The 26,612-nt window shown below is 39.0% G+C and overlaps 2 protein-coding genes across 2 annotated transcripts; both read left to right on the forward strand.

Annotated features, from left to right (window-relative positions):
* The first annotated feature begins 632 nt into the window (after positions 1–632).
* On the forward strand, positions 633–6,808 carry popdc3 (popeye domain containing 3). The gene is made up of 3 exons (XM_034115651.1): positions 633–1,206; positions 5,132–5,240; positions 6,530–6,808. Exons 1-3 carry the CDS (start codon positions 698–700, stop codon positions 6,806–6,808), a joined length of 897 nt encoding a protein of 298 aa, XP_033971542.1. The 5' UTR covers positions 633–697.
* Positions 6,809–10,201: 3,393 nt separating this feature from the next.
* Positions 10,202–26,128, forward strand: bves (blood vessel epicardial substance). Its single transcript, XM_034115540.1, has 8 exons — positions 10,202–10,276; positions 11,596–11,837; positions 13,933–14,057; positions 14,969–15,156; positions 15,319–15,427; positions 16,466–16,633; positions 16,770–16,908; positions 24,017–26,128. Exons 2-8 carry the CDS (start codon positions 11,612–11,614, stop codon positions 24,148–24,150), a joined length of 1,089 nt encoding a protein of 362 aa, XP_033971431.1. The 5' UTR covers positions 10,202–10,276; positions 11,596–11,611; the 3' UTR covers positions 24,151–26,128.
* The last annotated feature ends 484 nt before the right edge of the window (positions 26,129–26,612 follow it).

Genomic DNA, 26,612 nt, shown 5'->3' on the forward strand with positions numbered 1-26,612 from the left:
TATGAGAGGCAATATGTTCACTTGCGCTGCCTGCAGCTTTAACACTTATTATTCATAATTAATCATTTTTTTCATTGGTTTTTGGTTTCATTTCCCCCAACACATCACAGTTCACATTTAGAATCAGGAGGACAGCAGGATCAAGGGGACCCCTGCTATCATATTCACATCATATTTTATTACTGAGGCCAGCCATGGTCAAGCTACACAGTGATACATTCAAACCGGAAATACGATGTTTTGACTTTCAAAATAAAAGTATTTTTGATTGAGGTTTAAAGAGCCCGCTGAACATTTTAAATGTATTGCGTGACCTGTGTCCTTACGCCATAGAACCAGAATGAAACATAATAGGCCTATATATTCTGATAGCCAAAGTCAACTAATTTACCAACCTTACAAAAAGTTGGGTATGCAATAAACATACTGTTTGATTCTAGTTTAATACAATTATTTTTGTTGCCCAAAACCTAGAATATGAAATATAAGAGTCAAATTGTTTATGGGAACACGAGTTTAGAAAAAAAGTATCGGTCAGTTTTGTCCTTCTACTGAGGGTACTTCCGGTGTTACCTCGGTGCTTTTCACACAGTCAGATGAACACTCGGGACATGTTGCGCGTGTTCCTCCGCTCTGTCACTCCCATGGCCCCTGTGTGACTCTGTGTGGAATGTGCTGGTAGTTTTCTTCACTTGACATGGACATGGAGCCTCTGGACGTGGAGGCTCTGAACTTCACGGTGGAGGCTGCGGCGGGGCAGCCCCTGTGTGAGGCGTGGCGGGAGTCCGCGGAGGGCTCCGTGTTCCACCTCGCCAACATCCTCCTGTTCCTCGGCTTCATGGGCGGCAGCGGCTTCTACGGGCTCCTCTACCTCTTCACCTTCCTCACCCTGGGCTTCTTCTGCTCCACCCTGTGGGCCTGGGGGGACCCCTGCACCACGGACTCCTTCCTGTGGAGCTTCGCCCTGTTCGGGGTGTGTCTGGGACAGGTGCTGCATGTGTCCTACCGACTGAGGAGGGTGTCCCTCAGTGAGGACTTCCAGGAGCTCTACAACTGCATGTTTAAGAAGCTGGGGGTGTCGCTCACTCACTTTGGGAAGATAGTGACCTGCTGTGAGGGAGACATCCACACCCTAGAGAGGGACCAGTGCTTCGCCGTGGAGGGGAAGACTGCCATAGACAAGCTGTCGGTGCTGCTGTCCGGCAGGTGACCTGTGTTTACCTTCAACATGAATATAGTCTGACACTTTCTGTAGGCCTATTTAAAGTTTGAATGAAGTTTTGCACTGCAGGAGATTATTTGCACGTTTTGTTTAAGGCTAACCAGAGGTGGAAGTACTCAGATATTGTATTTGAATAAAGTAAACGTACCAGAGTGTAGGAATTCTCATGTAAGTCCTGCATTCAAAATATCACTCAAGTAAAAGTAAAAAAGTATTGAATTAAAAATATACTTAAAGTACCAAAAGTAAAAGTACTCATTATGCAGATTGGTCCATTTCAGATTAAGATATGATATGTTTTATAATGATTGATCATTAAAGTGTTATCAAAGCTGGTAAAGGTGCAGCTAGTTGTAATGACTTTGTATACTGCAGGTGGAACTAAAGTCTGATTTAAGACTTGATTATATTTCACATCATTCACAAAATATTCAATACATTTAGTGGAGTAAAAGTACACTATATACCTCTGAATTGTGTTAGGGTAGAAGTAAAAAGTAGCAGAAAATGGAGATACCAAAATAAAAGTACCTCAAAATTGTACTTAATAGTACAGTAAATCTACTTAGTTACTTTACATCACTGAGGCTAACAACAAACAAAATAAATTGTGCATCATAAGAAACATTTTAAAACATTTCTGTGGGGATGCATATGACACAGTTCAACATTTTTTTAGTTTTTTTAGTGCACAAACTAACATAAAAAACATAATTAGTATCTATCACAAATGGATATCTATCACAAATTATGCTATCATAGACTCTTCATTTGTAGGGAGCCATAGGGGGCCCAAGCTCAGCCCTCCCCCTAGAAATGCAGGTGTAAACATGTCCCCATTAAAGCCATCCTGTGTTTTATCCAAGACAATACAGCATAGAATGCATTCTAATATTAAAAGATTAAAAAGTGTTACTGTCATGTGCCCAATAGCTACTTCATAGTTGTTGGCAGTTTAGAGTCTGAAGTCTCTGGCTCCTCCAACAGAGCAACATACTTTTAAGACATAAAGAGAAACAACATAAATGCTAATGCTAATGAATCAATGGTGCAAGTTAAATGCAGGAATAAATAAAATATATACATGTTAAATGCAATAATGAACTCAAAGTAAAATTAAATACTTTACAGTGGAATTCAAAATGATATTTTTCACTATTTTCCATCTAGAGTAATTTTCTTACTTTGCTATATGCACTAGTGCTTCTGATTTTCCACTGGGTTCATTGGTGATTAGCAATGCTGTTTACTGTATAATAATTGACATATCCAATTCTGGGAGGAAATAGTGTTTTTATTTCATCATAAAAACATCTTTAAAATGAATTAACATGTGTTAGTTAAGATGAAGTCTGTTTAAACATTTAACTCAGAAAATGTGGTGAATAATATACATTTGTAATTGTATGGTTCTTTTAAGCGGACTTATGTCCTCTTACAACAGCAGAAACTTTTTTAAAAGGGATGCATATTTAAACATCACAAGGTATTATTCTTTGGCAGATTCTGTCAATCTTTGCATTAACATTCCCACACTTTAGTTTGCCATCAGGAGCATTAGCTGGTTGGTTCGGTTACAATTACTACAACTTAGTAAAATGTCATCAGTAAGCTTATCTGAGTATCAAAATATTAAAGGTCCCATGTCATGGCCATTTCTACTGATCATAATTCCATTGTTGAGGTCTACTAGAATAGATTTATATTGTGCAATTTTCCAAAATCACATTGGTTTCTCATACAGCATCTCTGTCAGTGACGTGCGGTGAGGTTCATGGCTGGTGAGGCACTGACTCTTTCAGAGTCAGATTTACAAATATTATATTTTGACCTTAATCGAAATATTCGGTTATTTTCAAAAGCTTTTTTAGTCTGATGCTTCGATTCATTTTAAACAGACCGTTCAACAAAAGGATACCCAAAATCTAAATATTGGATTGTTCTTTCTTAGTAAGATCCCATGTTCATTACAGTTGTGGTCTTACCTTGACTTGAAGATGAAGTCCATGCTATCCTTCTGGACAACAATCTCTATTACTTTTTTGTAAAAGTCCTCCTTATCTCCCTCTAGTTTCAAAACAAAAGTCTAGTTTGTTGTTGCGTCTACCGTCTCTGCGTAGAATTACAGTAGCAACAAGAACCTGTGGGCTCACGTCCGCGCCCTTCAGTGCGGCAGAGGTTATGGCTGCCTCTCCTGGTGCTTTTTTCATTGCCGTTGTATGATGAGACCAGCGAGCCTAAATATCATATATACGTGAAATAAGTTATTTAGAGACTATGGATGGCCAGGATAAATGTAATAAAGCGATCTACAAACATTACATTGGTGACCTACAGTGAGATGGTAACAGGCATGCGCTTAGGGCCCGCTTTCCAGCCAGTTTCTGTGGGGTGACGCAATCTGAGGTGAGGCAGAGCTCATCTGTGCCTCACCTTACCTCACAGTAAGCAAATGAGCCTGGCTTGAGCGCGCTCACAAAATAAGTGCCCGCGCTACATTAGTGCCCGCGCTCCAGCAAGTTACTGAGGGCTTACGTGAGGCAGAGCACGTCCCTGCCTCACTCCTCATCGCTCCCATGTAGTTGTAGCGGAGCTTGGCCAATTTGCTGATTTTGACTATAAAAAGCGATTGGAATCATACAGAAATCACACTTACAACACAGATCAGTGGAGACATTTTATTATTATTACTATTTAGTTTTTCTTTAGTTGTTTTTCCGTTACATTGGAGTATGACAGGTGAGGCTCTGCCTCCCCTGACTGCACGTCGCTGATCTCTGTATAGTATGTGTATTCACCAGGTATTCACTCTCTGTCCTAAACGGCTTGTTGGAGCTCCTGCCCCCCCTCCCTGTGAGCCCAGTGTGCTCTGATTGGTCGGGACGTTGCGAGGCTCGCTGCTCAGTGAGCTGGCTTACTGGTGTGGTTTCCGGGTCGGCGATACAGCGATACAGCGATACAGCGAGACAGCGCGAAACTCATCCTGAGCACACACAAACACTCACAGCCGAAGTAAAAACAATAAGTGTGGCTTGATATTGAGTAAGAAAAAGGTTTATAAACGCTGTGAGAATGGGTCTGCGGAGAGCATTTCTCCGCGATCCCAACTCGTCTATTACCAACCAGGGAGCTCTATGCAAGTCAATGGGACTCCCTGTTAGTTGAAAATGTACGCTAAAGGTCCTGGTGTGTGAGGAGCTCCGCGGATTGGTCCATTTTGGTTCCGGGAACCGCATTACGTCATGTGGTTCCCAGAAGAAACAAATGGAAAAAGAGAAATGTCCAACGAGGCGTTCTGGGGCAGCATAGACAGGTCTTTTCTGTGTTAGAGTTGTACTCGCTACAGGGTGTACTTTGAGGGTTTGTGACTCTGCAGACCGCTTACATGCAGAAACACCTTCACAAGGGGACGGGTAATAACAGGAAAAGCATGACATGGGCCCTTTAAGATAAAGATGAACCTTTATTGGACCCCTAGGGGGAGATTCAGTTTTCCACTCTGTTTATACATATTTTATTACACGCACACTACAAATACACACAGGTATATGTGCACACTTGCACATACTAAAGTCATTTAACCTGATTACTTTTGATTACTTTTGGATTACGTCAATATTAAATGAAGTGCAAAAAAATACTAGAGAGAATAAATAATTGTTAATGAAATGTTTTTTTTAATTAGGAAGAATGAAAGTAACCTAAATGAAAACCAAAAAGTAATTCAAGCAATTGCATGGACATCCCACTGATAAACTGGGTACGAACACAGTGTTGTTGTGTGTACAGTTGTTGTGTTGACTTTCACTCCTGCTGCACTTTAAGCCCCACCCTGACTGTTTTCTTCTAATATTGTTTCCTATTGGAAGGCGGATGAGTAATCTCACCTGTCCCTCCGTTCTCCTACAGAGTCTGTGTGACGGTTAACGGAGAGTTCCTGCATTACATCTACCCCTTCCAGTTTCTGGATTCACCTGAGTGGGACTCTCTCCGACCATCGGAGGAGGGGGTTTTCCAGGTCAATTTAACACACAAACATTTAAAACACATCTCAGTTATTAATAACTCAGGAATGTCATTGCAACCATACACTGTTATGCCTGTAACCCACATTTTAGATTCATAGATCTTTATGACACCATCAGCTTAACCTAAATGACTAATTTGTTACATTCATGCCAATAAAGCATACTACACTGATTTAAGGATAAGGCTTACACACCAAATTCTGTATTTACCCAATACATCTTAGTAAATGAAATGGTTCCTATAAACATTATTGTGTGTGTGTGCAAATTCTGATATATTGTTACAATTATTTTCTTCGTCACAACAGCAAATTTGACATGTCGTCATGAAACACGTAAGGTTAAATGAAAAGCATTTACGATAACAGCGTTCTATTTTTAGAGAGCCACGGTCCTGGTCTTGTGAATGGTCACTGGATACTTCAACACTTGCTCATGTTATTAGAAACTCACCAACTAGTCGTGAACACACTAGTTTATCTTAGAACGTTTATTTTTATCTTTTGGGGCATTTTGCGGCCAATATCAATTATTTTTCAAATGTTTGTCCATGCATACCAACAAAACTGTCCTTTCCATGAATTATCAGACTTTCATAATTAACATTGTTATGGATTATAGAAGGAATGAGTCCTAAACCCTGATATGAGTTTCCATTATAGCATTTCTGGGTCGCTCGTCTCGAAGTCAGTGGTTTTTCAAGGTTTCTTTAATTAGATTTCTGAAGTAAGGTCTGTGGTTCACACAATTCCCTCGTTTTGTTCGAGGACATAAAACAAGTCAGTAAAAACCCCACTGGTTAATGTCTAAAGCTTCTTAAAAATGTTGGTTGATAACCAGTAACGTCATAATGTCAAAAACATTAGCTGTGTTAGCTTAGCGGTGGTGATGTGAAGTCATGTTACCTTCATGTAGTTTTCTTAGCTATTTACATACTGGGATTGTATTTAAGAAACCCAATCCAATGAAATATTACATTGCTTTTTGACGGGAACCTTTTGTGAGGATAACTTCCAAGCCGGCCCACACTGCACTACTCTCTTTATCCTACCTTTTGCCTCAGATTCAATGTAATCTTTTCCCATTAAAGGATATGTCCAGTCTATTACAACCATCTGTTCCCGATCACAGCCATTGCTTAAACTATGGGCAAAACTACAAGATAAGACCCACATTGTAATAAAGTGGAGTTCTCCTTTGACTGACACATGATTGGCAGCGTGTTTCCTGTCAGCCTCACCTCTTTGTTATCATTTACTGTGTGTTTGCCTCTCCACAGGTGACGCTGCGTGCCGATAACCCCTGCAGATATGTGGCGTGGAGGAGGAAGAAACTCTATCTGCTCTTTGCCAAACATCGCTACATTGCTAAGATCTTTGCCCTGGTGGTGCGCAACGATATCACAGATAAGCTGTACTCTCTCAACGACAAGGCTTTCGACAGCTCCGGCCACCGCTACGATCTGCGCTTGCCCAGTTACTGTCACATGCCAGGGACCGAATTAGAAAAGGCAGATGTCTTCCTGCAAGTGCCGGTGCAGGGGCCAAAGACTGCCTAAACACACACACACACACACACACACACACACACACACACACACACACACACACACACACACACACACACACACACACACACACACACACACACACACACACACACACACACACACACACACACACACACACACACACACACACACACACACTGCTGTAAACCATAAACACTAAAGTTACTCCTTGCATGTAGGAACAGGTGTTATCTGCACTGTGTTGGATTAGTGTGTTTCCAGCGTTGTTATGTTTAATCTGCCCACATTATTAGACCTCAACATGTAAAGTATGTAGGTGGAGCTGGCAGACTTCAACACGTGTCAGAGGATACTCTCGAGGGGGCTGCTACTACGTGTAAACTGGGGTCACGTGATTTCAGCGGGAAAGGTTACAATCGCTGGAAAAAGACCTGACAGGAACGTGACATCAGGGAGGACCCGCCTATTTCAGATGCTATGTGATGTACGTTGAAATGATGAATCACCAATCTACAGTTTTAAAGAGAGATTAAATAAGCAAGAGGCCTAATTATAAAGTATCCACCACTTTCTTCTTGTTTGCTAAACCTGCAGAAGGTATTTCCTCCATATACACGGTCTATTTGGCAGGAAAAGGATATCAGTAGCTAGTTTCTTTCTAGACAGTTTGAGAAAACGTTAACAGCTCTATAGAACTGATCTGTTGATCCTGTCAACATTAAGGAGAGATTTCAACATTTTTGGGACGCTTGTGTCTTTTTGTCATTTGTTTAATATTTGGTAAATACATAATGACAATTTGTTAAAGTTATTGCTAAAGCTAATTAATTGACAAACGACAGTTTATTGATGCAGTCAGTGACATTTTGGTGTGGTGCATACTGACTCAACATTTGTATTGATATAGAAGGAACAGCTATAAGTACTTGACCATTAAATCCATTAAAAGACCATTAATATGACTCCAATAAAAATAATTATTGGTAAATAATTTGGTGTCTCATTTTTATGGCTTTACCTATAGCTGCTCTTCTGCCAATGTTTATCCTGCCTAACTGTTGCTTTCTAACCCTGTGCAATTAAAACATCATTGTCATTTTGAGGTATAAATATATTTAATTATATTACTTATGAAAGCTGAATCGTAGAATAGGATTGTCTTTCATTAAAGAAAGTGAAAGGGTTTCCAGGACTGGATGTAGAAGTAAGCTCTGAGCACTTTCTAGACATATTGATCAAGAGAAAAAACAATCACCACAATGTTTCTGTGTCTCGTAGTCACACAACAATGTTTTATGATTTTCCAGAGAAAAAGTAGTGGATATAACTGAGGAAAGTGTGTTTGTCATATCTCTGGCCGCACTCAGTTCATCCAACTCAAAAACTTCAAATCACAGCCACTTCAAATCACAGCCACTTCCAGTCACGACCGGTGTTCCCCAGGGCTCTGTCCTGGGGCCTCTTCTTTTTATCATCTATCTACTTCCTCTTGGCCATATCTTCCGTAAACACAACATCCATTTTCATTGCTACGCGGATGACACCCAGCTCTACTTGTCCTCCAAACCAACCACCATCCTCCCTCCATCCTCCCTGTCTGACTGCTTACAGGACATCAAATCCTGGTTTTCCTCTAACTTTCTCAAACTTAACGACAATAAAACCGAGGTTCTTCTCATTGGCACAAAATCCACCCTAACCAAACCTGACAGTTTCTCAATTACAATAGACAACTCAGTCTCCCCCTCCCCTCAGGTTAAGAGTCTGGGTGTCATCCTCGACGGGACACTTTCATTCAAATCTCACATCAGTAATATCACTCGGTCTGCCTATTTCCATCTACGCAACATGAACCGCCTCCGCCCGTCCCTTAACCCTAAGAGCACCGCCATTCTTGTTCACACCCTGGTCACTTCCCGCATTGACTACTGCAACTCCCTAAAATAAATGCATTATTATTATTATTATTATTGTGTTCAGGCTCATGACACAAGGCTCAGATTAATTAGGAAAATTATGCTTGGTGATTGGCTTTTGTTAATGTAATATTGTGCCATGTAAATTATTATTTGTGTCTTGTACTGAAAAATAAATTATACTTTGTTTTAATGTATGGAATTTTGTTATTCAAACACAAAAACGAAGACCCACGAGGCATTTTTTATTATTTAACTCAAGACCCACCTTTATTCATTTGGGTTTTAATTGATTATATGTATTAAAATTGAATCCTTCTTTTCTTTTTCTTTTTATTTCCTTTTTTAATATTTTATATCTATTTTTTTTTTTCTGGTTTTGTTTAGTGGCTGTGTTTTTCTTAATTTAGGTATTTTATCAATCACAAAGGCATGTGTTACCTGGAAAGGGGGGTGGGTTGTGTACTGTTTTTATTTCAGCTGTACAGTATGAAAAGTTTGATTGTATATGGAGAGTACTGTAAGTAAATAAAGCACATGTTGCATGAGTGTGTATCTGTGTTGTGTGTTGTGTAACCTTCGCCCGTCCAACAACAATGTGAACAAGATAATACTGGCAGGAATAAAATATTTAGTTGACCACGTTAATATTAATTACATTTTATTTTATTAATCACCCAAAGTGTGTTCAAAAAGGACTTCAATAATTAAAAAAATCTTAAGGATGAGCATCTATTAATTATTATATATTATGCATAACAATAAAAATACAATTTTGGAATGTTGATTTCCATACAAAATACCTTTGTATTGGCAGATCATTAAAGGTCACCTATTATGCAAAATCCACTTTTTCATGTCTTTTATACATAAATATGTGTCCCTAAAGAGATTCGGAAAGTTTCAGGAATACAGATTCCCTCTCTTTTTGTCCTGATCCATTTATATAAAAACCTGTCTGAAAATGAGCTGATCAGATTTTGGCCACTATGTAATGTCACAATGTTTTTTTGGGTTGTGTAACCATTAGCCAATAACCAACCAAGGTAACCCCCCCCCCCCCCCCTCCCCCCCACACCTTATCACCTGAATCTCCTCCTAGAGCAACATTGTTTTTTTTAAAACCAAATATCTCTCAGAGGGGCGTGGCCAGCAGCAGCTCGTTAGCATTTAAAGCTATAGACACAGAATCAGCACTTTTGAAACAGGGCTGAAACAGAGGGGATTATGGGATGCTAAAATGATCTGTTTCAGCCTAACACTTCAGAGACATGTTTTGAATATATATGAAACATTGTTGAAAAAGAGTATAATAGGGGACCTTTAAATAAAATCATTTTGAAATCTCCGTCCGAGTGACAGATCTGGGGTCAGTGTGCTCTGTCCCCCCCTGCTGGAGCTCTCAGCCCCTGAACGTGCTCTGCTGTCGCCTTCCTGCCCATTTTAGTCTCTCCCTTTCAGCTGCGTGGAATGTTGACACCCGCCCCCCCCCCTGTCTGTCCCCCTCAGAGGGTCCAGCCTACAGACCCCTCACTGCTTCAGTCTCCCAGAGATCTTCCTCCTGCTCTGCTGCTGAACGGTGAGTAACGCTTTCCTCTCTGTACTTTGAAGAACCGTCAGAAAGTAGAAGCTGTGAGATATTCCTCTGAGAGGCTGGGTGTTTATCCCACTGCTATTTATAACATGAGAGCCCCGTCACATCAGACAGGAACACAGCAGCTGATACTCTTACATGCATAGTGGAGAATGGTATGTCGTCTACGTAGAGAAATAACAAACAAAATGGAAATATGTGATCTCCTTCAATTCATCATTAAATGCAGCTTATTGTAGTATCTGAAGGAACACTGGGACGTGCAGTGATGGAAAAAGTACTCAGATCATCTACTTAAGTAAAAGTACTAACACAGTCTTAAAATACTCCATTACAATGTGAAAGTCAAGTATCAAAAGTACTCATTGTGCAGAATGCATCTTATAAATGTGTTGTATTATTATGGAATATTATATTATTCTGTTTTTCATTAGAAATATAAGAGTTGTATAATGTTGTAATTTGTCAATATGGAGCAAATTCTGATGAATGGTGAGTACATTGCTGGTACTACATTTATCATAAACACATGTATTTATGTAAAAGGTAACAAGTATGAAATAAATGCAATGCAGTAAAGTACACTTCAATCTGAAATTTAGTGAGGTAGAAGTACATGAAAATGGAAGTACTCAAGTAAAGTAAAGTAAATTATACTGAAGTAAATTATGTTAAGTAAGTGTACTTAGTTACATTCCACTACTGGGTACATTAACTATTTTTTACCAAGTATATGATAGTTAAAGAAAATATGTAATGTTTATGTTAAGTAAAAAGCTTCGATATGATTCGATGCGATATCTTCAGACAGTTGTAAAAAATATACAACATATACAATTAACTAAGCCGTAAGCCTACACTGTTTGTTTTTATCTGGTTTGTATCAAAAGATCCAGAAATATCTAACACAAAAAGGCAATTATGATGGTGTGACTTTAAGGCTAGTGGGTCAACAAGGAGGAATAATTTGTGAGTCCCCCCCCACATTGGTATGATCGGATGTTTCATGTACCTTCTGCTGCATGAATGCTGCAAAAGTAAGCAAATTATGTTTTTGTGACGATTGAACTGAGACTGAAAGGATATTTAAAACTACACATTCTTCAGGTGGAGTTACTGAAAGCTGCTGGAGGCATACAAAAGGAAACAGTTTGCTAACATGTTTAACATAACAACTTTATAAGGTGATAATATCTGTAATGAGCGTTAGATGTGGAACATACCAAGTAGAAGCAGGTTTTTTCAGACCTGTATTCATCCTCCTCTACCCACATTCTCTCTAACCTCACCCTATACTTTTCAAGGTGACCCCGCCGCAGGATGTCTTCCACCCCGGCGCTGCCCCCCCTCTTCACCACGCTGCCCTCCTTCCCCTCCGCCTCTCCAGGGGTCCCGGCTGCGGGGCTGAATAGCACCTCCTGCACAGAATGGGACCAGGCGCACCACCTCCTCTTCCACCTGGGGAGCCTGGCCCTGCTGCTGGCTCTGGCCCTCCCCAGCACCATGAGCCTGCACATGATCCTGCTGCGCCTCCTGCTCATGACAGGTCTGTCCCCCGCCCCCCCCGCTCAGGCCATTCCTGTGCTGATAACACTGAAGCAGGGAACATTGGCTAACAATACATTTATTCTAGTGACAAGTGACCCACATATTGGTATATCATGACCACAACAAGCCATTTACTCCATTTACAATCACACTGCACTTTTTGACATGTCAAAATCAGAAACAGGTTTATTGCCAAGCAGGTTTACACATACGAGGAATTTGCCTTGGTTTATATGGTGCATACATAAACAGAGTTAAAGAAGGTAAATTGTAAGAAAATAACCGAAAAAAAAAATATTATAACCGGAAAATATACCAATATTTACACGAAATATAGGTTAAATATAGATATACCTTTATATATAAAGTACAATATTTTTATTTATTTTTTATTTAACCTTTATTTAACCAGATAAAAACATTGAGATAAAATCTCATTTTCAATGCTGACCTGGCCAAAAAGGCAGCAACGTTATACATAACACATAACACAAACATATAAAATACAGAGAACATAACTAAGAAAACAAAAGACGAAAAAGCAGTCACTACATATATGTGCAGTATTGGTGTAAAGCCATGCAGATAGCTTTGTGTAGAAGGTGCAAAACTTGGATGTATAAAGTTAAATTAATCTGCATTACTTGCACATTGTTCTTGCAACATAGTCTTTCACTATTTGTATTGAACCTGGGACTTAAGCTTTCCAATGCCATAACAACACTGTACAGTAGCTACTGTGCCTATGACAATAAAGCCTTTGAATCTTGAATCTTGAAAGATCAGTTGAGCTAACCTTTGGAGGATTGTTCTAAAGTTGTCCTGCTCAGAGAGGGATCTGTTGAGCTGAGGCAGGCTCTGTGCAGCGACAGATGGAGAGAATGGCGGATGGAAAAAGCACTTCCAACATGTTTATCTTCTGCTTGGAAGGAGAGAGGAGACAGGAAGCAGCTGTAAATATGGGACTTTTTTACAGTTCATTTATTTATACTGCCTTTTGGCACAAGGTAGTCTCAGAGGCTTTCACAGAGAAACAGAAACAGAAAGAGGAAAAGTAAACTTACAGAGCAACAGTAGTTCATCGTGTAAGGGGAAATAAATAAATAAATAAATTGTAACAGTTTGAGCCAAATTATCTATTTTTAGACCATGTGTGTTTAATTTGTACTACTCTGGAGCCAACAAAATCATACAGTAATATAATATTTGTATATATTGACATTTCAAATATACTCTTTATTGTGTTCATTTACACATATTCTTAACCTTTCTGATCAATTTACAAACTTTTTGCTTAAAGGGGCCCTATATTATGAAGTTTGGGGTTTTCCCTTTTCTATAGTGTGTACGTTTGTTTACTTCTGTAACAGTGACATCATTATGTAACACTATTGGCTAGTGCTCCAACACATTGTAAGCTAAGGGGCGAAACATCTCAAAGCGGTTAACCAATCACAACAGAGCTGGCCAGCTAACCAATCAGAGCAGACTGGGCTCTGGTTTCAGACAGAGGGTGAAAAGAGGTGCTGCAGCACAGGCAGTATGAGAAACATAAAGAGCTTTTTGAACATTAAAGCATGGAGACATGTCACAGGAGAGACACTAAATACTTATATGAAACCTGGAAATTAAAATAATTGGGCCTCTTCAAGTCACACTCATATTGACATGTTTCTCTTACTGTTTCTAACATAAAGGTCTATAGCGTGAGCTTCAAAACTTAAATCCAGACTTGTGGATGTCTATCTAATCATTCACAATTCTGTGATCTAAAAACAGCATTTGGGCTGCTATGGAAATAAGTTGCCTTTTTTATTTGTATTATTTTTGTGTAATGCTTCGTTATATTTCTTTCTTTTACTCCTTGTCTTTGCATGTCTGTGCTGAATCCTGTATTGGTTCTTCATTTGTTTTGGTGATCATTGTAAATTCACTTCTAGAAATGACCAATACAGTAGCTACACATGATGTTTCTCAGTGAATGGATACTAAACATGACTGAAATATTGAACTTTGATTTGAGAAGTAGTTCATTCAGTGTCAAAATGTATCCTCCCCTAAACCCGGTGTGCTCTGTGTCTCTGACCCGGCAGGATGCGCTCTCTTCATCGTGTGGGCCACCCTGTACCGCTGCAACCTGGATGTGATGGTGTGGAACGTGGTGTTTCTGCTCGTCAACTTCATGCATCTGTTCTTCCTGCTGTACAAGCGCAGGCCGGTGAGTTCTGCATCATCATTCACGTGGCCTTACATTCAGGCCGTTTCACTGAATGAAAATACTGGCTCAGGCAGGAAGCAGCATATCGTCCTGCATTTGGTCCTGCTTTATGGTAATGACATGCAGAACAAATGTGTCGCTGCCACCGAGGGGTTAGAGTAAGTAAAGAGCCTCCAGTGAGAGCAGAACAGGACTTTTTACATTACAATACCTTTTATTGAGCTGCTGCTTTTATCCAAAGCGTCTTACAATAGGTGCAATCAATCATGAAGAAGCAAACTTAAAGAGGCAACAATCCTGCAACTACACAAGTGTTTAATAAGTCAAACCTTTCAACAGTAAGTTTAACATACAGTAAAGTGCATTTATTTTTGGCCAAGGTGCAGTTTTAACAGCAGGGTTTTTATTCTGTGATAGAAGATGTGTAGACATTCAATCATTTTGGAGCCAGGATAACGAACATGTGTGTTTTTGTTGATGGGTATCTTGGGTCCCACTCTTAGCTGGAGTGTATGATTTAACCACCCTGTCCTGAATGTAGGAAGGACCTGATCCACACAGCATGGTAGACCAGTGATTTTTTCTTTGCTAAAATGAACTTGTCAACTACTGCTTGTGAAACAATTGTATGTAGATGTAGTCATCTCTCATCTCCAAGTAAATTCTTACATGTCAAGGTGCTAATCAGCAACAATTAGCAAGTGACAGAAGACAAAGTGTTGGCCTGGATATCTGCTGGATACAACATAGCCCAAATATATTAGCCTCAGATATTGGTAGTTGTACTTGACTCTTCATTATACTGCCAGCAGTCGCTGAGGTAGACACCTCCTCAACATTTATTGAAGTTTGCTTTTTGTGTTAACTTCTCAAAAGAAAGATGCGTAAAGGCTGTGTCTTTGCTCTGTCAGATCAAGATCGACCGGGAGCTTCGGTCGCTCTACAAGCGGATGTTTGAGCCGCTGCATGTGAAGGAGGCTCTGTTCCAGAGGCTCACAGGACAGTTCTGCACCATCCAGACTCTGAAGAAGGGCCAGGCCTACGCTGCAGAGGACAAGACCTCTGTGGACGAACGCCTCAGCATTCTCCTCAAGGGAAAGTATGTCAAGTTTGTTTGCCTCTATATCTACGAGATTTCACAGTAACCCCAACACAAAACCCTAATTCCACAAAATGGATTTGAAGTGAACGTTTTCTCTGGAATAAAATGTGCATGGAATATCTTCTTTGTAAATTTGACTATATTGTTTCTGCGTGACAGGATGAAGGTATCATACAGGAGCCACTTCCTGCACAACATCTATACAAATGCATTCATTGACTCTCCAGAGTTCAGGTCCACTGAGATGCACAGAGGAGAGAAGTTTCAGGTATGAATAACATCTTTTGGATAAAGGGAAACAATCTACACCTTAACCTGCGTGGGCTGCGGGGTTTTCTTTCACGAAACTGTGTCTCAGGGCTTCTTAACATTTAAACACCTAGTAATGTGTGATACCCACTTAGCTTTACGGAGCAAAAACGGGACATTGTCTTACCTTTGCTGTTGTTCTGATCAAAAGTTGTGTTCAATGGCATTACAACGATAAAAACGCTGCTGAAGGTTAATCCATAGGTTAATCCAATGTGTCTGTCACTTTGAAATGATTACTGATAATCCATCGTCATATTTATGGCAAAAACTGAGTTTTCATATATAGCCATTATGATAGCTACGAGAGTGTATGACAGCTTCCGGTTTTGGGCATTCTGGCTACGCATCATTCATTCACCAATGGGTAATGTTTAGATGGATTTTAAGAACTTCCCCTCGATTCTATTGGCTCTAACGGTTAAAAAGAGATGTCAATCATCAAAATCGACCGATGGGTTCCAGAGATATGGAAAATGCACCCAAATGACCCAAGAAGTGAGGTTTTTTTTCTAAATCTCTCTAAAAAGGTCAAATGTAACTTGTTTTGCATCAATCTTGATACAGGGTACTTATTATATGTTATAGTTTGGATTCCTAAAGCTTTTAGTCTACTATCCCATCATTCAAGGGTGGTTTTCACTATAAGTAATCTTTTTTTTTTGGACGGACACTATCATTTACATTTTTTTACTATGTTTAATCTGAATTTACTTTAAAATAAAAAGAATCTATATTGATTCTGACTTTTCTACATCCAACTCACGGGTTTATCATTGCTTTGAGAAAAAAGATTATTAATTTACCCCTTTTAGAATTGAAGATATAGTCAATTGTTCTGGGAATGTCATTTTCGAGCCTGAGACCTGGAAAACAGGCTCAGGGCTCAACAGGTTAATGATTGCAGTGGTAAAAAGAATAATAGATCAGAAGTTTTTCTACTGATTGGAGAGCTCATCCAATTCTAGTTTCAGATGTTTCTGTGTCTGATGAACAGGTGACCATCGTGGCAGAGGAGAACTGTAAGTACCTGTGTTGGACTCGAGAGAGGCTCACCTTCTTCCTGGAGTCAGACACCTTCCTCAATGAGGTGTTCAGGTACCTCATTGGCAAAGACATCACCAACAAACTGTACTCTCTGAATGACCCCACACTCAGTGACAAGGTGGGTCCACTTCTAACGAAAAACTTTTTTTTTACACACTATGCACACTTTTATTGATAATGATGATGATTGTGATGACGGTGGTGTTGATGATGATGATGATGATGATGATGATGATGATGATGGTGGGTCCCAGGCGTTGAAGAAGATGGACCGTCAGCCCAGCCTATGCTCTCAGCTGTCTATGATGCAGATGAGGAACAGTATGGCGAGCACCAGCGACACTGAAGATGTTCTGAACCAGATTCTTCAAAGAGGTTCTGCGGGATCATCACGTAAGTCACATTATCATACAACATGTTTTATTGTCTTTCCATGTGACCGTTACCCAATACTCTGTTACAGCACACCAGTTTACAGTAAATAATTCCATTGATTGATTTCCCTTTTGAAAACATGGATGTATAAAGAGAACTGGGTCCTGCCTCCATTCTCCGTCCAAATCAAATTAATGGATAGGGAAAATAACTGCATTCAGTTTTAGAGTTTTTTACAACTTTTATGCCTCAATGATATATATTGTGGCTTTTCAAGTGATTGTACTCTGTAGTTGACTCGCCTTCATAAAAATAGTATGATGATTTACAGATGTCTCATTCCTAATGTACGTAAGTCAATGGGGAAAGTATTTTTGGGCCCAACTGACGTTACAGACTGACAAGGTAGTTGTACAACAGTTTGGCCTGAAAAAAGAAAATGTTTTCAACGTTTGGCGGACTTCCTGTTAACCATAGACTGTAAAAGAGGTGTATGTTGTCACAGTGACATACCCATTGGTTTTTGGGCCATTCTGAAGCCTTGATTTCAGCATTTTGGCCCAGCCATCTAGTTTTTGGAACCAGAGGTGACCGTACTTGGACGAGAGGGGGGAGCTGGAGAATTTACCAGCTAACGTGTGTTATACCTTGGTTAGCTAGGTGCTTCCAAATATATCATGCTAGCTACAGTAGCTATGATATTAATTGGGCTGATAATTCTGGCCATCAAAACACATAATTTAAACAAAATGCTCTTAATGGATAAAAAAAACCCACCAATGTTAATGTCTTTTAGTACAACCAAAGATGTGGTATTGATCTGTCAATCACAATTAATATTTGTCTGATCATATCGTATCGTACAAAGTAGCCACACCCTGTAGCAAACTGCTTTAGCATTGGGAACCAAATCTCAGTTAAAATAAAATGTAATTTATTAATCCCAATTTGGGAAAATGTTTTCGTATCAGCAGCATAAAACAAAACAAGGCATTGCACATAATAACAAATTAAAAGAGTAGAAATAAACAATTCTAAAATAGAAACATCTCAAAATAGAAATACAAATAAACCAGCATTAGAGAGTAAGACAAATATACAGATGAACGTGAAGATAAAAAATCAATAAACTGTCTGACAAAAAAAGTTACATGTTAGAAGCAAATGCAAAATGCCAAGAACCAGATACCCATATGCAAATACGAATTTATATTATGCTTATCGGTTCAGTCAGTAAAGAGTGGATCATTGTGTGTTTAAGGGGCAGATATACACCTGGGAGTGTAGCATAAGATGACATATCAGACATATTGTCCGCCTCTGATATTAAGGGAAGAATATTTTGTCAAGCATATATTTCAAAGGGGACCTGGGCTCTGGCAAGTCTGATGAACTACACCTGATAACTTCATATTGGGTTGAAGATTACATATTTATCACAGAAAGGCTGAAGCACAATCAGTAGTGGTGCATATGGAAACATATGGAAATGTATCAGGAAGATGTTTTAGAGCTCAGCATATCTTCACTCCTGCTGCTTTATTTTTTCATTCTGTCCCTTTCGATTACCCAAACTTTAATGGAAGAGCAATGCTGCAGTGCTGAAGTAGCCCACTTAAATGAAACCAGTCTATGTGCTGCCAGTGGGAATAGACGTGAATGTACATGAGATATTTACTGAATTGCAAGCTACTTCATCTTGGCATAAGCTCTTGACAGCTTTTATCTCAAGATGTCCACTTCCTCATTCTACAAACAGTTTTTGTTAAACCCAAGTGACATCAATCATTAATATTCCCCCAAAAATATTTGTATATGTAGTAGCCTGGAAACAGATTAAAACCACATGCAGTAGTGTTACTCTTCAAAATGCTTTTAGTCCTGAACAGTGGCGGAGCCAGGACATTTTCAGTGGGGTGGCCAGGATGGAACCAGTGATCATTTTGGGGTGGCATTGAAATCACTATTATATGAACATACAAATACATCTCACTAGAAAATAAGGGGTTATTTAAGGCACCTACAACACACCTCTACATTATTTGGGATTAAGTGGTGGAATAAATCAAATAATATTCAGTTTATCTAACTATTGGCAAAGTACCAACGAAGCTTACATTATCCAAATGTAATGCAATATACAGACTGTTTAGCTTATGGTGATCAGCAGCACTATGAGCTCATTCTCTCAGTGTATCAGGAAAACAGAGACACACACACATCATTTAAATAAGAGTTTTAAAATTAAATTATTGGTTAAGAATAAACATCTTAAAGTAAATAACAATAAACAATAGCCCTTAACCCTGTAAGGCCCCCGGTTGTAATTTTACAACATTACTTTAAGCTATCCTAAAAAAGTCAGTAAATGTTTTGGTTTTTTAAAAGACTACATTTACATAGTCAAAAGGTCCTTTTGTTCAGCCTCACAATGCTATTGGGTAGTAAATGTGTTTATACAGTAGGTCCTGCCCTCTGGCCATACACGCCAGGGATTTTGGGCCCCCATGAAAAGATATCACATTGGGCCCCACCACCAGGCACAGGCCACGCCAACCAAGCACAATTGCTGTAACCACACCTCCTGAACCCAACAGACTCATTTATGCTTTACATAACTCTACCTGTACAGGCTTGCATCTATCTTGTAGTCCAATACTAACTGCACAGTATTTACTGACACTGAGCTGTGAAAATATAACACTGTGCAGACGTGCAACATTCTGCTGCAGTAGAATTCACTATTTGATATAAGACTAACATTCCTGACAATAGATCTCAATAGTCATCTTTTGTAAATGCCTTTTTAATAATAACGTTTTTGAATGGAACATTCTCAACATGAATGCATAAATCCAAATAAATATAACTTAAATATGTGGAAAAATACTGTGTTTGAAATGTGTAATTGAAATTAGATGTTCGCTTTTTGTTTTGATATATATATATATATATTTTGTATTCCAGTCTCCCTTCAGATATGTTAAGTGGCATTCAACACAATGCTGCTCACCTCCTTCAGTTGGGAGAAAAGCTGGTTCAGGTTCAGCATTCTGGGGGGACAGGGCTGCTGAGCCTAAAGATGGGTCTGTTGGTCCTGGCACCAGGGGGAGGGACAACTGATTTAGTATGAATAGCTGCTAAAAATGTACCTGCATTTATTAAATGTCAGCTAAAAGAGCAGTGACATTAAAAACCTGTATAGATATTAACAGTACTTAATGTCAGCTTAGTAAAAAAAAAACACAACAATTATTATTTACAATGGACTACGCTTAGCTAACAGACACATTTCCACCACTCATGGACCACACCCACCTTTTCTTTTGAAAAACTGGGTGACATACTGTCGCCCTCTCTTGTCTTTCTCTCCTTTCTTTTCTCTTTTGAAAGCCTGACTTTGTAAGCCGTTGAGACATGGTATACTACACACGTAAGTACTAGCATCCCTGCTCACATGCTCTCACTCTCTGCTAGAAAGTGCAGGCAGTGCTGCACCGCGTTTGGAGGCAGGACCAAACCATTACATGTAAATAGAAGGGGGTGTACAGAGGCTTTGGATAATTAACTTTTGGAAGAAAATAAGTTAAATGAATTGTAAGTTTAGTGAGTACATTATCGATATAACGTCCTATTAATGTTAATTCTTGATGAATGATGAAAGGCTACTTACATTTTTTTTTCTTAATGTTCTAAAATTGTTTGGGCCCCCGTGGTGAGGGTGTTTGGGGTGGCCAATAGGGTGGCCAGGATTCAGCCACCCCCCAGCTCCGCCACTGGTCCTGAAGAGCAGCTTCTCTTTTCAGCAGGGCTCTTAGTTCTAATGCAGTGACTGTCAGTGGTAATGGAAACACATCCACTGTACCCGTCCATCCACTCGCCCTATGGGCTGGTGTGTGTGTTGTGTGTGTGTGTGTGTGTGTGTGTGTGTGTGTGTGTGTGTGTGTGTGTGTGTGTGTGTGTGTGTGTGTGTGTGTGTGTGTGTGTGTGTGTGTGTGTGTGTGTGTGTGTGTGTGCAAGTGTGTGTGCGTGCGTGCGTGTATGTGTGTGTATGTGTGTGTGTGTGTGTGTGTGTACTCACATTTGATAATACATTTGAAAATAATGTCCTTTGTGACATGTGACCACTTCTGTTGGTCATTGAGCCAGGATTTTCCATTTCTGAGTGCATATGAGCAAAAAGCCCTTATAGACAGTGAGCAACCACTTGTATGTAGCAAAAAGCTTAGCAAAGAATCATACTAATGTTGTATAAAAAATGTGCCTACAGTACTAATATAGCTTCCGTTTAGTGCTTCATTTTTTTAAATAGATAACAACAAAATTATTTAATAATAAAATAATTTAACTAAGCTCAAAGTGCCTAGCAATATGGCATACACCACAATATACTGTAGAGAGAAAACAAGAAATGTAATTCAGGTCAATCGTTAAAACTATTTTGCACACATTCAGGATATGCAGAGGATATATACGTTTTCAAGAAATGCAGGTAGAATAAGTAAGAGAAAAATCAAAAAATGTACAACAGATAACCCACTCATGGAACACACTACCAAGAAATATCAGAGAGGCCAGATCACTGGACATTTTTAAACGCCAGCTAAAGACAAATCTTTTTAGATTAGCTTTTTATTAGCAACCCCCCACTTTAAATGGTATTTTTGTCCTTATTATTTACCTACTTTTATATTGTTTTATTTATTTTATAGGTCTTAAAGGTGGGGTAGGTAATAATACACACATGCACACAGAAGGATTCACACTTGTATTTCCGGATCCACACTTGTGTTTGTCAATGCACACACAAATGTGTTCCGTTTCATATACATGTAAATAAAATCCAAATACAGAAAAAAGTTTTACATATGTATTTGTTTTCCGTTTAAATCCCCTGAACCTGCAAACACAAATCGCTTTCTGTGCATGGATCGCTGTGCATTCGTGTGTGGGTTTTTTGAGACCCCCCTGACGGTGACCCGATTCGTACTTGTAATTTTTTCTATCTATAGCCAATCAGATGTCTCCTCAATTCTAAGCCAATCACATGAGCGCGCCCCCACGAGGGTAGATTGCTTGCGTCCATGACGTAGCGCTTCATGTACGCATTTTGCGCTGTCCGGAGCTGACAGGTCCATGGAGCCTGCCTGCAGGCGCTAATCTCAGGACACCTCCACTCTCAGTACATTGCCACTTTCCGAGCAGGAAATGCACGCAAATACAATCTTTTATATTATTAAGGTACAGTGCCACTTTCCAAACCATTAATGAATGCTTGAGTACACAAAAACGGCAGGCAAAACCGTTTTAAATGTGTGTTTCCTGTATGGCGAATACAGCGGCTTTATTTATGTCTGTATGAAGTTGTTGTGAGTGTGGAGGGAGCAGCTACAGGTTAGCTTAGCCTAATCGATCAGTGCACTACGAAGCCAGTGCTAGACAGTGAACTGTCAACAGGGGGAGCCCCGCCGGTCATTATCGGCCAATCACTCTTAATAGTTTGATCGGTGCTCTCTATAAAGGCCGATCAGGAGAGCTGGATCTGATCGATATGGACATAAACGCGAGTGAAGTTTTAGCGAGCTGCATGAGAAACTGACGGGCTGTCAGGAGAGAGGGAGGGAGAGAGGAAAAGAGATGATCCTTACTCCCGTGTTATTAGCCATATCCGGTCATAGTCCGGTAATTACCTGCTAACGGAAACTCTGCTACACAATTCTTCTTCTTATTATTATTATTATTATTGAAACATGACCGGTAAGTTTCAAATTTGTCAAGTACGAATCGGGTGACCGCCAGGGGAGTCTCAAAAAAGCCACACACGAATGCACAGCGATCCATGCACAGAAAGCGGTTTGTGTTTGTAGGTGCAGGGGATTTAAACGGAAAACAAATATGTGAGGATCAAAAATACATATGTAAAACTTTTTTCTGTATTTGGATTTTATTTACATGTATATGAAACGGAACACATTTGTGTGTGCATTGACAAACACAAGTGTGGATCCGGAAATACAAGTGTGAATCCTTTTGCGGATCATGAAGTACAAGTGTCAATCCTTCTGTGTGCATGTGTGTATTATGAGACTGTTCTGAGCCCATAAAACCAGCTCGAGGGCGCTAGAATTTGAAAATTCAAAAAGAACGGAAAAAATCTGCCACTTCCTTACAGAGCCCCTCCTCCAACACACACGAACGCGCACGTGACCAATGAGGGCACGAGATAAGTTTGTGCACAGATGGAAGGCTGACAGGCAGGTAGGCCATCCAGTTATTTTAGCCGGGCCGGCTAAAATGATTGGTCGTGCTTTTTACAGTACTACGGCTTCCACAGATGACATTTTTTATGGATTTTTTGTCAAAGCACTTAAGATATTCATTGCTATCGGGATGTTAAGAGCATTCCATGGAATATAACAAAAAGTGTATCTCAAGCCGGTTTCTCAAACTTACCTACCCCACCTTTAAAGGGTTGTATCTTATATTATTTATTGAACAGTTTTAATAGCAAAATGTCTTTTTACGTTTGTTTTGAAATATTTTAATCGTTTAACCTTTATTAGAATTGTGACGTTTTTATTACTATTATCTTTTTTTTTTTTTTTCTGTTGTACCTATATGTTCACTTTATTTTACAGGGTTTTATATTTTTGCATTTTATTGTATTATCATACCTTTTACCTCCTTTTGTCTCTTAACCTGTTAAAATGTTATATTTTGCTGCATTTATCTGCAAAGGTCTTAACGTCTGATCTGAGGGGAATTTCTTGTTGTTTATTTTTAACTTGTGATGTGTCATTTTGTAAAGCACTTTGAGCTGCACGTGCTGTATGAAAAATGCTATATAAATAAAGCTTGTTTATTATTATTATATGACACAATGAAGAATTACAATAAAATATTAAAAAATATTAAATATATTAAAAAATATATGTAATAATAAATAATAAAAGACAGATTAAAGGGAGATGTCGTTAATTAAAATCTTATCCAAAAGAAATATGTTTCAGCTGTTGGATACAAATGTCGTCTGATTTCAAATGGATTTGTTCACAATATTTAAAAAAGGTTGTTGCATATTTATCATTGATTGAGGTCAAATTGATATATATTTTTTCCTTTTTAGAAAGATCTCCTGGCACCAAGGCCTCCAAAAAGATGAAGCCCATAGAAGAAGGCATGGAGGACGACGTCTTCGAGGAGTCTGCTCCCTCCGAGTCTCAGCGGATGCCCAGCACCTCCACCACTGAGGAGGTGTAGCTGCATGAGGGGGCTTGTCATATTGTGTCGTGTAGGTCTGTTTATAACAAACAGGGCCTGGTCCTTACACAGGCATGGCCCACATTACCAGCCCTGCCACTAATCTGGCAGCACATGTCAGTGAGAAAGGTCAAAGATATGTTCCTGATCATTTACCACAGACATGTTTATTATACCCAATCAAATATCTTGGCCAAAGTTATTTTAAAAAAAAATCATATAAAAAGAGATGATCAAAATGTTTATGTCAATTCAAAAACAATTATTGGTAGAGAAATCAGATTTTTCATTTTTATTTATTTGAATCTACAATAATTGATTCTGTGAACAGGTTGTAAAACGCAAAGTTCACATATTGTCATCTTATTAAGCTGCATTCACATGATACGCGGTAAAAAGTTGTGTTTCTATGGAGAAAGCATTGCTGCCCGACTACGTAGAACCACTACCCTCGGCGTCGCATCGCTCGAAATGGTCGCAAAGCGCTGCGTTCAAAGTTCACATTATTTCAACTGAGACCTCCTTTACCAGTGACCTTCGTTCAAGCAACCAATCAGATGACTCAAGTCAGCAGGCGAGGTAACCATAGATACAAAACTTAACTAATTGTTTTTACGGCAAGGCCTTGCGCTAAACTTCGGAGTTCGCAAAGAGCAAATCTCGTACCATGTGAATGCAGCTTCACAAAGTTGATACGATGAATATGTTTTCGAACAATTGCCCATCCAGCGGCACAAAGCAACATTACCACCATGAAGAGATGTTTGTATGTTAACCCTTTCATGCATGAATTATGAAAACCTCAGTCAGGATTTTTTTACCAAATGTTTGTATTGCTCTTGGGGCATGAAAAACAAGATTTGAACTTTAGTTTTTTTTTATCTAGTTTTTTCAAAAAAATATTTATATGTCCACTATGTAAACGCATGGAAAGTATGCGTTTACATTTTGAACTGAAGAGATGCAAATTTTGAAAAAATGATAAATAAAGATGTGCAAACTTAAAATTACATTATAATAACATAAGTAGGCCTATATTGATTTACGGCCCAAAAAGATATTGCAGATGAAGTATTTTCAAGAACGACAGTAGCAGTAACAGTATGAATTGTAGTTTAAATATAGCCAGTGATGCATGACGTCCACTTTAGTGGACAGGTGATTAATCCTAATTTCCTGCAAACATAAAATCAATACTTTGACAATTTATGAATGATATGATTCCTTAGTTGTTACTTGATGTCACCAACGTTATACCTGCAGGGGGCGCTTTCCGTAAAAGGATTGGCAAGATATCGACGAGTGATTTGGTCCATCTGGCTTTCTGTCGTCCATCTTGGTTTAGAGAAATGCACTTACACTGACTTTCCACTGAGTAGCAGTGTATGGGATGATGCAATAGGGTCCTATGTAATGGCTAATGTGCAACTATGCCATCAAAACCCATGCATATACAAGAAAACACCTTTTGAATAGCTGTCCACTGTAGTGACCTCTAATGTATGTTTAGCTCTGGTTTGTTCTCCACCAACTCCATGGATAAACATCTGGCTGCTTTATATTCACCTGCTAAATGCTAACTGTCTGTCTGCTGCTCGTGTTAACGATGTTCAGCAATAGCAGCGTAAAGTGTGTTTTGATAGCTTTTTTTTTATTTCCAGAGAGATAAATACTTTCATTGTTTCTGTAAGTCATAAGCATTGATGCAAATCCATGATTATATTTTTCATATTACAGACACAAACATTTCCTATATATAAACACAAACTTGTACTTTTCACAACTTTCACAACAGAATCTTGTTAGTGAGGGGTATCATGGGAAAAAGTGTGAAACAGAGTGCACTGTGGGTGTTAAATATACATTTAGAATGAAATGTCCTGACACTGTTTGCTATATATTAAAGTTTTGGATTATGTTATTATTGTAACTTTTGTAAAAATAAATGTACTTTGCTTTTCAGATTTGTGAAAGTGAGTTGAAACGGAGTTGTCAGTCACTAATGTTCTAGTATTTCTAGACATGGGATGCCCCCCTGTGGCCACACTGTGCTACTGTATCTATGCACAGCTCAGGACAGTGAAGGAGGCAGTGAGCTGCTGACCCAGTGTGAAGGCACCCATTTTATATTATAGGTCATTTATCTCTTATTCAGCATTTAAAACAGTTCTTTTAGAAAAAAATGGGTCTAATGGTTGAGAAACAATGCCCTTTCTTTAGTTCCACATACCTTTTAAATATTTATTTGTCAAAATCTGGAAGACAGACTGATCCCTTGTGAATGATGTATATGACTTACATATTTTGATATAAATAGATGTATCAGTAGCAGTTAGTAACAAATGAGAAAGTATGACAGACTTTTAAAGTAATTGAAGGTTATATACAATGATATAACTGCCCATTGTTAAGCTGCAGCAGTCAAATGTATACAAATATATTTTCTATGTATACATTGAATA

The sequence above is a fragment of the Trematomus bernacchii genome, unplaced genomic scaffold (genome assembly GCF_902827165.1).
Source record: "Trematomus bernacchii unplaced genomic scaffold, fTreBer1.1, whole genome shotgun sequence".
Lineage (NCBI taxonomy): Eukaryota > Metazoa > Chordata > Actinopteri > Perciformes > Nototheniidae > Trematomus > Trematomus bernacchii.